Here is a 12,724-nt window from a genome sequence, read left to right on the forward strand (position 1 = left end):
TCCAGGCTTGTTTCCAACAACCTCCCCAAAAGTTAGGGTTTTCATTCTGACATGTGGTCATCCCCTCTGTCATGCAGGTACCTAGACAACCCTCACGTCTGTCCGGAGGCTGGCACCCACCCTCTTACTCTACTCCCTTTGCAGGACCATCCTTGCTGCACGTGCGCAGTAACTCTGGCTGCACAGCAGAGCCCCCGGATAACACGGGCGCCCCCGCAACATGGCAGACGAAGACCTCATCTTCCGCCTGGAAGGGGTTGACGGTGGCGGGTGCTCCCGAGCTGGCCACAATGCGGACTCTGATACAGACAGTGACAATGATGAGGGCTACTTCATCTGCCCCATCACTGATGACCACATGTCCAACCAGAATGTCAGCTCCAAAGTCCAGAGCTACTATAGCAACCTAACGAAAACAGAGTGCGGCTCCACAGGGTCACCAGCCAGCTCCTTCCACTTCAAGGTGAGTGTTGTGCGTTGTGTCCAGCACACCTGTTATGAGGGATGGAGAGCTGGGGTCTCTGATTGATGTCTTGGTTGTCCACAGACCCTGGCAGTGCATTCTGCATGGGGGGAGAGGAGTCCCATTAATCTAGGAGGTGACTGTGGGTTTAAGATATGTTTTCTTGCCACAGAGAAGTGTTTTTCAAATAGATTGAAAACCTTTTGGGGTTGTAGATGACTCTGTAGGTAAAGGCACTTATTGGTAAACCTGAAAACTCAAGTTGGATTCTAGAACCCACACAGGTCCCTGTAGGTTGCTTTCTGGCCTCTATAATTACTTCACTTGGTTTGTTATCATTGAGACAGAGTCTCATTAAGTAGCCAAGCTGATCATGAGCTTGTGATCCTCCTGCCTCAGCCTTGGGAGTGCTGGGATTGCCTGTGAGCTCAATATTATATATTTATGTACTTTTTTTTTTGAGACAGGTTTGTGTGTGTGTGTGTGTGTGTGTGTGTAGTCTTGACTGTCCTAGAACTAGCCTCAACTCTGTAGACTGGGCTAGCCTTGAATTCACAGAGATCTGCTTGCCTCTGCCTCCCCCAAGTGCTGGGATTAAACGTGTGTACCACCACTGCCTGGTTTTGGTTGGTTGGTTTGGGGTTTTTTGTTGTTGTTGTTTTGTTTGTCTTTTGAGACAAGGTCTTATGAAGTCTCAGAATCACTGTGTTGCCGAGATGACTTTGAATTCTTGAACCTTCTGTTACCACCTCCCAAGTGCTGAGATTATAGGTGTGGACCCCAGTCTTGGATAATCCATCCTGATCCATGAGCAGTGTATTCCAAGACTTCAAGGGATGTGTGAGACATGAGTAGTGCCTGACCCTCTGCCCTCTATACACTCATATCTATGATAAAGGTTTAAGTCATAAACTAAACACATTAAGAGATTAACAGTCACTAATAGTAATAATAATAAAAACTACAACATGCTGGGGGTGTGGCTCATTGGTAAGCACTTGCTGCCCATATCCAAGGCCCTGAGTACCATCTCCTGTACTGCAAAGATCCAAACCAGAACAAACTGTAAAGTTGTGGACATGCCGTCTCTCTCCTTCCCTAGACACTGTATTGTACTGCGTATGTGTAGATACGTCTGTGCTATCTCACTGGTCACAAGTAACTGAAACCAGAGAGACTAGGAAGCCACAGATAAAGGTGACCACTGTCCACACCCTTCACACACACACAATGGCATAGTGACTGTGGTTTTTGCTGATGGACTTCCTGTAAAGTGCTCAGTAGTATTTCGGTAAGCCTGTATTTAGGTCTGGAGATGCAGCTCAGTTGGCAGAGTGCCTGCCGAGCCCTGGGTTCCATCCCTAGCATCATGTAAGGATCCCAGCATTTGAGAAGTGGTGGAAGCAGGATGGTCAGAAGTTCAAGGTCACTCTCAGCTCTACCTTAGGTTTGAGACTAGCCTGGGATGTGAGTCCTTGTCTTTAAAAATGACAAAATAGGCTGGGAAAATTGCCCCTCTGCTGAGAAAGAGGGTGCTGGCTGCTCTTGCAAACAAGCCAGGTCTGAAGCCAGCACCCTCTTCAGCCTGCTCATTGCTGCCTAGCTCAGCTCTAGGGATCTAGTGCTTCCTTCTGACTGGGCACCCTCGTACACACCTGGCGTATACATGCACATATATGCACATACATAAACATTTTACAGATGAATCTTTTAAAAGGCAAAACAGACAAAAATATGTATTGGACCTCATGCTTTTATTGAAAACCATTCAATAGGCATGCGCTTAGGTGTTGAATTACATGCCTTAATTCAGTTGCATTTATTTATGGCCTTCAACGTTTTTGATATTAGCTGAGTACTGCGAGGCAGACAGTTGTCTGCCATTCTCTCCTGGCCTCAGCAGGGGCAGGCTGAATTCCTGTTAGCCATTATTTTTGAAGAGGCATCTTATATCGTGTGCATACTGTAAGTTCATGTCTTCAACATAGAGAAGAATTTCAGGATTAGCCAGTTTATGAAGCAGGGTTGGTTTTGGTCTTTGCTTTTAGAAAGGGTCTCACCATGTAGCTCTGGCTGGTCTGCAATTTGCTATATAGACTAGGCTGGCCTCAAACTCACTGAGATCAGTGTCTGCCTCTGCCTTCCCAGTGCTGGACTCAAAGGTGGGCACCACCACCATGCCCAGCAGGGTTGGGGCTTTTAATAAAGGTTTGAGGGTTTTTGGTCCTTTTGTTTTGCATATATGTGTGCAGTATACATGTTATGTGTGTGATTGTGTGACTAGGGGTGTGTGTGTGTAAAAAGATATCACTATCCGTTTTGTTTATAGAGGCGGGGTCTCTATGAATTCTACTGCTTCTGGCTAGCTAGGTTGCCCTGAGGACCCCCTAAGATCTGGGATTACAGGCGGCTGCCATGCCTGCATGGCTTTTGACATGGATGCTGGGACTCACGTTTCCAGCCATGATAAAGATGACTTACTATAGGCTTCACCATCAGGGTGCAAAGAAAGAGAGGGGCTCAGAAGGAAAGATAAGACTCGGCTAAGAGCTTGAGTGTGGGTGGGCTTCTCGAGTGGACAGACAGACAGATGGAGGCGCATGCCCAGCCTTGGGCACCATCTGCTGTGAGAGATGGATGAGGTGCAGTCCTGCTGCAGGCACCTGCTGCTCAGCTCTCTATATTTTTTGGTTTTGTTTTTTTTTTTACAACAGTCATTTGTTGGGTTTAGGTGAGGTTTGAAGGGTCGCTTAGAAATGTAAATGAGATCACTGGGTGTTTCCTGGCGGGTTCCTGCAGGGTTACAGTTGATTATGTAAAAGTCCATCACAGGGGTACAGAAGGCAAGACCTCTATCTTCATTCTAAGCAGTTTTGTTGGAGATCTTCAGGGAGATGGTTGGGGGAAGGAATAGAAGCTCTCTACCCAAGATCCTGTGCATTCAGGTCTAAGCCTGGGACGTTGTTAGTGTAAGATCTCTGTCTATGAAAGGGAAATTAACTCTGTATGGGCAGCTTGTACAGGAAATGTTCGTTGTTGGGGGAGGTTCCTGGCTCTCAGCTGACTAGAGGTTTTATTTTAACGGCTCCTTGAGTGAGCAATCCCTTCCCTTCCCACAGCCCATAGTTTCTATCTTGCCTCAAAATCTGTATAATAATATATAAAAAAAATTAAAACATAGTGCTGCTACCCTTGTTTAATTTGGTCATTGTACACAGTGAATGCCATTAGAAGCAAGATACCTGTTACCACATTGAAATGTGCATTGAAAACCATCCTGTGACTTCAGAATTTGTTTTGTTGTTGTTGTTGTTGTTTTCAGAATTTGTTTGTTTTTTTTTTAGAAAATTTGTAATTTTAGTTCTTACAGACATTGGGTAGTTTGTTGTTGTTGTTTGGTTTTTGTTTTTCCTTCTCAGGGCTAGAGTTCTAGGTTAACTCGCTCTTCAGCACATAGCTCCAGAAATAACTCAGGCTCCTTTGGGTTTGTGGGGCCCCTGAAGGGTGGGCAGGTTCCAGTTTATCTTGCGTCCCATCCCAAGACAGCTTTGCTACACTCCCAGTGGCTCAGCACTCCACCTCAAGTCTCCCTTGTCCCAGCTTCTATCTCCAGAGACAGCTAGAAGGGCTCAGTGTGCAAACAGCGCCAAAACCCAGGCAGAGGGGCCTCTTTAAATGACACATCATGGCTCTAACAGAGAGTGACATTAAAGTGAGTGGCATTATTATGAAACTGTCTTTAAAAAAGTATCTATGAATATTTCAGGTTCTAGGGTGTGGTTCAGAGGAAGGATGCCTTCCTAGCAAGGCATGGCCCTGGTTTTCATCCCCAACACTCCCCCACCCTCTAAGCTCAACAAGTTAGGCTAAGTTACCACTCATCTTTAATACAGCAATTAAAGAGAGGGAGTTATTTGGTGCAGCCACACTGTGCAGGGGAACAAATAAGAGGTCCAATGACCCCTAAGTCTGTCTCTGGGGCTCTGACACATGAGGTTTAGGTTTAAGTAGAAGGTCAGAAGTCAAAGGTCACTGACCCAATGTGTCTTGGCTCTAGTGTGTCTGCAAGCTGGTCTGTTGTCAGAGCTGTGTGAAATCTCTTCCTGGGAAGGAGACCTCTGCTCTGGCTGGCACCTGAGATTTTAGCCTTCCCCTTTTTCCAGCATGGGATTCCTGGGGAAATTTTAATTCTTTGGAGTTCATTGTTTTGATAACATGATAAGGCAATATCTCTCTTTAAATGGTCTCCTTTCTCTCCAGGACAGAACCTCTCGCTTTGCTTAGGAAGCACTCGACCACTGAGTTGTGTACCCAGCTCCCAAAAAGTTTAAGAAAAACTAGTGCAGTATCACCAGGTCACATCCCCTCCCCTCAGAAACAGATCCCCAGATAACTTCTCCTTCGAATTCCTCAGTTCTTCAAGGTTGAGTTCAGAATCTGGGAGCAACATCTGGATTCAGTTTACCCCACCACATACCTCAAAAGCTCCTAGAATAGGCTTCCCTTTGCATGTCCCTGCCTAAAACCACTGTTCTCAACCTATGGATCAAAACCCCTTGCGAGGGGTGGGGGGATGCTATATCAGATATCCTGCATGTAGGATATTTACGAATCCTAACAGTAGCAAAATTACAGTTATGAAGTAGCAACAAAAATAATTTTATGGTTGGGGGTCACCACAGCATGAGGAATTTTACTAAAGGGTCGAAGCATTAGGGAGGCCTAAAACTTCTAACTGAGGCCTCGGTCAGTGAAACCTCCAGTCTTAAGCTCTGCAGAGTCCCCTCTGTGTTCCCTTGGGCTCTCAGCAGACTCCTCAAGCATCTGTCGTGCTCTCTGTTACTCCATGAGCCAGCTTCTTACTGCAGGATGGGACTATTTGATGACTCCACCATTCCTTTAACTTGTAGATAAATAAGAAGCACTTGGTAAAAGTTTGAACCAGGCACAGGGTGAATTAAATCTCACGGAATGTTGCCACCAGAGCAGGTCCAGGGAAAGACTATAGCTTAGTTTCCAACCTCATTTCCCTTGGCACTTAATATGTTTTTTTGTTTTTAATTTATTTACTGTTGGCATGGTAACCTGAGCTGTTGAACCAAAATGGCCATCTGGCCTTCCTTCAAGAAATAGGCCCTAGCAGGTACAGTGTGTAATGTGAAATGTCAGATTCTGTCAGTACCCCTGTTCCCAAGGGATGGGGCAGAATCCCTCAGAAGGCCTCTCAGGAGATACCAGCTGTCCCTCAGAGGTTTATCTGTGAGAGACTGGGCCCTAGCCCCAGGATTTAGTTATGTAAGTGTTTAGAGGGGGAGGGGCAGGAGTTTGAGATTGATGGATTAGGGAAGAGTTTCACTGGGAAAGATTGCTTTAGGGCAGGATCCTATGGGTGACTTTTCTTTTCTACGCCTTGGACCGAGTTCTGCATTTTCTGGTTTGGTTGGTTTTAGTTCAGACAGTTTTTAATACGAAGCATCTATTCTTTGAGAATCTTATGTATTTCAAGAATTTTGATTTAATTTACTTCTGTTCCTCCTGCTATCCTCCCAAATCTATTTATTCCCCAACCTCCCCACACTGGTTTGGGCTTTTTTTGTGGAGGGGTGTGTGTGTGTGTCTAGATAGGGTATCTCTGTGTGTCCCAGACTGTCCTGGAACTTGCTATGTAGACCAGTCTGGCATTGAACTGAGAAACTGACTGTGCCTCTGCCTCTAAGTGCTGGGAGTAAAGGTATGAGCCTTCGGCAATGTAAGAGAGGGTCTCTTGTAGTTCAGGGTGGCCTCCAAACTCTCCCTGACTGGCCTGGAGCTCCTGTACAGAACCCCTCCCTAGAGCTCGGACTATAAGTGTATGCCACCACACTGGGCCCCCTTCTACATTTTCTTCTCCCCTCCCCCATTACAAATTATATTTATTTTATTATTTTACATTTATGTATTTATTCAATTACTGTGTATATATGCATATGTGTTTGTGCCCTGGCACTTGTGTGAGATCAGAGGACAACTTTCTGCAGTGGGTTCTCTTCTTCCACCTTCAAGATCCAGGAATCCAGTGGGGTTGCCGTGCTTGTGTCACAAGTGTGACCTCACCCATTTAGCTGTCTCACCAACACCAATTCAGTCCTTTTGAAAGGACTTTTTTTCTCAAAGTGCTAGGGATTGAAACTCAGAGACCGTTACATTCTAGGCCAGTGTACTACCATTAAACAGCAAGCCCAGCCCTTTGAGAAAAATGTCAGTGACCTTGTTCCTCCTTACTGCAAAAATAACACACACACACACTTTAAATATATGCAAATATAGTCACAAAGTCTTTGTATATATAGATAGATAGATAGATAGATAGATAGATAGATAGATAGAGATAGATAGATAGATGTAAGCAAATGTATGTTATGTATTGCAAATTCACAGATGTAAACTTTTATAATATATTTTTATTTCACCTGTATGGGTGTGTTACCTGCATGTGTGTGTGTGTGCATCACTGTTGTCCTTGGAGGCTAGAAGTCGGTGTGGGATTCCAGAGAACTGGAGTTTTGAGCCGACATGTACGTACTGGGAATCAAACCTCAGTCTATTGCAAGAGCAGCCAGTGCTCTTAACTGCTAAGCTGTCTCTGTAGCCCTTATATATACAGACTTAAAAAATAAATGTTATGATCTAGATAATCTATGCATAATGTATATACAAAGTAAAACAGCCTAAACTGTATCATTTAAACAAAAGTGAAAGTGTGCCTCCCCCCTCAGCCCAGGTCTGTGAGGGTGTCTCTCACCCTGATTTTCTTCTCTTTGTTCCCATGGAGAATTATAAACGGGTCTCCACCCTGGTGGCCATCCTCCCATATCCCCTTGGGAGCTGACATGAATTCTAACTTCCATAACTTGGCTGTGGTCTGGACAGGCTCTGCAGTACGTGCCTTACTCAGTACAATGTACACGGCGATCCCTATAGCCCAGACAGCTGGCCGTTTGCCAGATGGTAAATGGAAATGAAGTCTCATGCCTGGGAGGTGGCAGGACTGTAGTCCTTCCCTAGAGATCCCCCTTCGGAGTCCTGCTGTTGATAACTGCAATTTGTATCTCTCTATATCTTGTGACTCATTTTTAATAGTATCTTTTTTTTTCAGTGTGTGTGATCCAGCCCAGAGCTTCATTTATTTGCTTGTTGTCTTTAATAGCTGAATTTCATTTCCCTGGAGGACAGTGTTTTCTTGTTCATATGGCTTTGCCTGTGAAGAGAATGTACTTACTAGCAATAGAATGGCTTGGGCAGAATCTTTTTTTTTTCCTTTGGTTTTTCGAGACAGGGTTTGTCTGTATAGCCCTGGCTGTCCTGGAACTCACTTTGTAGACCAGGCTGGCCTCGAACTCAGAAATCCTGAGTGCTGGGATTAAAGGTGTGCGCCACCACGCCTGGCACCTTGGGCAGAATCTTAACTTTAAAAATTGTGTGGGGATGGCTGATTGCACCAGCGAACTGCCCCGCTGCATGAGTGGACACACCTGCTGGCTACACCTTCCCATCCTCAATTGTATCCGTGCTGTTAATGCACTGAGGGTGGTTCTAGCAGCTTGTGGGGAAAGATACAGTCACTCCAGAATGAGCCCGGTGAGCCAGAGTGTGCTGACTCACCATTGGGCAGAGAAGTGTCCCTGCCTAAAGCCCGGCAGACTCCGCCCTGGCAGCCTCAGGCCTCAGACCATGACCATAGAAAGTAAGCCTGGGTTTCCTGCTTCTGGAATGCAGTCAGAAAACCAAGCTTAAGGGATTGGTCTGTGGCTGGATGGCTGGAGTGTTTTCCTAGTAAGCCGGAGGAGGCCCTGGGTTCAGTCTCTTGTATCTTAAAATAATAAAGAGACCAGAAAAGCTTTGGTCTCTTACAAGATGAAAACCTGCTGGCCACTTGAAAAAGAGTCCTGCTGGCATAGGAAGGGGCGCTCTCTGGGGAGCTGGGGTCTGGCCCACAGGGGGAGTTTAAGGAGGTGGCAACCCTGCTGTGGGGACTCATATTTATCAAAGAGAGTGCTGAAAGGCTTTGCTGCAGTGTGCACAGCTATCTATTGTCAAGGGTACCCCTCCGTTCTTATTCCCTTTTTTTTTTCTGAAGACTTTGTGAAAATATAAGCCGCATGCTGTTCAACTTAGCCATTTAAATGTACAATCCAGTGGCTTTCAGTATATTCAGAAAATCACACGTCCATCTCCGTACCTAACTCTGTCGAAAGCTGTTCCTCTCAGGCATCAGTTGCCATCTTTAGTCTAGCCAGCCCCTAGCCCTCAGGACCAATCTACTTTCTGTCACTAGGTGCTTACCTTTCTAGACTGAACAAGTATTACAGCTATTTATTATTTAATGTATGCGCTGTGCTGTGCATGTAGAAGTCAGAGGACAACCTGCAGGAGTTGGTAGAAGGGAGATCCTAAGATCACACCCAGTCATCAAGGTCGATGACAAACGGCCTTACCCACTGACTCATCTTGTTAGCCCGTAGACACGGACCCATTCCAAGGAGTGACATATGAAGGTTGCATAGTAACTGTAGTCAACTTCTTTTGCCAGCCAGGGCAAAGCTTCATCTGTCTGAGTCCCACACTTCCAAACTTCCCTTGTCTCCAATAAGGGAATTCTCCCCCCTAGCGCTCTAGCCTCACATTGTCATGAGAAGTCAGTAAGGTACTTTCTGGGTAGTGGGGGAAGGAGAGGATCCCCAAGAGACCATAGCGTTACGTCACTCTTGTGACTTGTGACTGGTAAATGCTGTTGCTTTGATTTTTATTATTTCCATCTTTACCTCTCCTTGACTGGGAATCTGAACCCCAAAAGTTAGGGAGAGCAATTTTGTAGGTACTCTTTGCAAACAGTAATTTCTTTTGGATTTTTTTGTTTGATTGACTTGTCTTGAGGAAGGACCTCTAATGTAGCCTTGGCTGGCCATGAGCTTTCTTTTCCATGTAGACCAAGCTGGCCTTGAACATACAGCCTTCTGAGTGCTGGAATTAAAGGCATCTGCCACTATGCCTGCTTATTTTATTTGTTAAAATTGTTTATCTATACACGGTGTATGAGAAGGAACACTCGTTCTATGGCGTGTGTATGAGGTCAAGGAATAACTTGGGCTCAGTTCTTTCCCTTCTACCACATGGGTCCTGGGAATCACACTCCTGTTAGCAGGCTTGGGCACACACAGACACAAAGAAGGCTGGCTGGGGCCATAGCTCAGTGGCCGAGTGTTTCCCTGGCATATGGGAGGTCCTAGGTTCATCCCCAGTACTGGAAGAAAAAGAATGTCACCGTCCTGCTCTAGGGTGGACTGTTTCATGGAGGTGCTTTAAGATTGTGGTTTCTTTGGTGTGATGGTTTGTATATGCTCAGCCCAAGGAGTGGCACTGTTAGAGGGTGTGGCCCTGTTAGAGTAGGTGTGGCCCTGTTGGAGTAGGTGTGTCGCTCTGGTGTGGGATTTAAGACCCTCATCCTTGGGCTGGAGAGATGGCTCAGTGGTTAAGAGTGCCGACTGCTCTTCTGAAGGTCATGAGTTCGGATCCCAGCAACCACATGATAGCTCACAACCATCCATTATGAGATCTGATGCCCTCTTCTGGTGTGTCTGAAGACAGCTACAGCACACTTACATATAATAAATAAATAAATTAAAACAAAAAACAAAACCTCATCCTAGCTACCTGGAAACCAGTATTCTGCTAGCAGCCTTCAGATGAAAACAGAACTCTCAGCTCTTCCTGCACCATGCCTGCCTGGATACTGTCACGTTCCCTCCATTGATGATAATGGACCGAACCTCTGAAGCTCTAAGTCAGCCTCAGTTAAATGTTGTCCTTATGAGTTGCCTTGGTCATAGTGTCTGTTCACAGCAGTAAAACCCTAGCTAAGACATTTGGTTTCTTAGGATTTGTGAGCTACGCTGACAGTTTCCAGTATCTCACAGCTATATGAAGTGCCCTGTTCCATGGATGCGTATACAAGGTGCACCCGGCAGGCACGCGCACTGTTACTCCCCTCCCATCCTAGGGTGGCTATGATCCTTCACTCTGTCCTTCTTTTTGCATTTTCCTGTGGAGTCTGGTGTAAACCCTCCTTTTTCTTCAGGAGGGAGAGGGCAGACTTAGCATTCTATTTCTTGGGATCCACACGTGAACAGTGGACAGAATGTTTATTATGGAGCAGTTGATCACTGAAGGGAGGCTCAGTCAGTCCCTGGATGTTTCATACAGGGCTGTGATTGCCGTGACCATGGAGACAAGATAACAATGTTAAAACAAGGGTTGTAGCTGTAGCTCAGAAGGCAGAGGGCTTGGCTAGAAGGCATGAAGTCCTGAGTTCAAGCCCTGCATAAACCCAGTGTGGTGGTAACTCGCCTGTAACCCCAGCACTTGAGGAGGTGGAGGTGGAGGCAGGATGATCAAAAGTTAAAGGTCATCCCGGGCTATATCAAGTTTGAGGCTAGCCTGGAATACATGAGACCATGTCTTGAAACCCAAACCAAAACAAGAATAAAAAGCCCAGTCCCATTGTCACTTGTGCCAAGGGCTGAGAAGACGCTTGTCATGTTCTAGTGTCAACGCAGATCTTCCAGGAAACGTTCATATTGTTGAGATTCTTTTTATTTATTTTGTATTCTTAGAAGAAACAAATCTTTCTATTCCTTTTGTAAACTTCCTTATGTGGGGACTTGGGTGTGTTCTGTGGAAGTGTGTGTGGAAGTCTTGGGTGTGATTGTATGGGGGGGCTTGGGTGTGCTCTGTGTGGGGAGCTTGGGTGTGCTCTGTGTGAGGGCTTGGGTGTGCTCTGTGTGAGGGCTTGGGTATGCTCTGTATGTGGGGGTGATTGTATGTGCTCTGTACAGTGGGGCTTGAGTGTACTCTGTCATCACACATATGTGAAAGTCAGAGGATAACGTGTGGGAATCTGTTCCCCCTTCTACAATATGGTCCCAGGGTTTGAGCTCACTGTGTCAATTAACTTCACCCACTGAGCTGTGTGCCTCTGCCCTCTATTCTCCCCTCCTTTAAAAAAAATTATTTACATGCATGGGTGTTTTGTCTGTTCTATATCTGTGCACCATGTGGTCAAAAGAGAACATTGGATCCCTTTAGAACTCAAGTTATAGATGTTGTGAGCTACCGTATGTATGCTGACGCTTGAACCCAGAGCCTCAGGAAGAGCAGTCAATGCTTTAACCACTGAGCCAGTCGTCCTTTTTTGAGACAAGGTCTTGCCACTTGCTGGCTGACTTTGAACTCAGGAGCCCCCTGCTGAGGGGCTAGAGCTCCATTTGTCTGCCACTCTTCCTGACTCCTTCCTCTTTTTTATGGCAGACCTTCAGCACCTATAAAATTAACTCACCTACTCAGCAGGTGAGATTTAAAATTGTTTGAACTAGAGAATATTGTGCTGGTGGAGACTTGAGAATCATCTAATTGCTGGGAGTGTGGTAGCATGTGTGAAGCCCTGGGTTCATTCCTAGCAGCATCAACAGAGACTCATTTACGTTAGTTTTGTTTGTTGACTTTGGTTTACACTTGCATGGCTGACAACATAGTTCAGTGGTAGAATGCTTGCCTGGCATGCATGAGGTCATAGGTTCAATTCCCAGCAAAACATATGAGCGCATGTACACACACACATTCACTCTCTCTCACACATACACTCACTCTCACACAAAGACACACACACACATACACACACACAGAGTCACTCTCCCATATACACACTCTCACACAAGTACACAGACAGACAGTGAGAGAGAGAGTCTGAGACTGAGACTACACATGGCAATCCTGGATTATGTTCTCATTGTAAAAATTATGTAGAAAGTTGTCCTGGCCTGATGGTAAATCTATCACACCAGTGACAGTGAGCTCAGGCAGTCACCCCTGATGATTGTCATCTCAACCACTTTCTGGTGGGAGTAGATATCTATTCTGGGCACAGGGGCCATGAAAGACATTAGACACCAGACACCATTCTTACTATCAACGAAAGTGCAGAGGTTCCACAGAGCCAGCTGTGATGGAATCAGAAGCAAGGGACCCAGATGTTAGCACTAGACTTTATATATTTACTTATTTATTTATTTAGGTTTTTTTGAGACAGGGTTTCTTTTTGGTTTTTTTTTTTTTTTTTGGTTTTTTTGTTTTTTCCCGCTGTGAGACAGCCCTTGTTGCTGGCAGTGGAGTCATCATTGAAGACAGCCAGCCAGAGAACCATGTCTCCACAAGTGTAGACATGCTCAG

The 12,724-nt window shown here is 45.6% G+C and overlaps 1 protein-coding gene across 2 annotated transcripts in view; it reads left to right on the forward strand.

Annotated features, from left to right (window-relative positions):
* Positions 1-12,724, forward strand: part of Eef2k (eukaryotic elongation factor 2 kinase) — a 65,028-nt gene that overhangs the window by 15,227 nt on the left and 37,077 nt on the right. For both annotated transcript variants that reach the window (XM_021166794.2, XM_029479850.1), the window contains exon 2: positions 145-463. In XM_021166794.2, coding sequence (XP_021022453.1) covers positions 221-463 — 243 coding nt within the window. In that variant the 5' untranslated portion in view covers positions 145-220. The remainder of the gene's footprint in view (positions 1-144; positions 464-12,724) is intronic.

This window comes from Mus caroli, chromosome 7 (assembly GCF_900094665.2).
Source record: "Mus caroli chromosome 7, CAROLI_EIJ_v1.1, whole genome shotgun sequence".
NCBI lineage: Eukaryota > Metazoa > Chordata > Mammalia > Rodentia > Muridae > Mus > Mus caroli.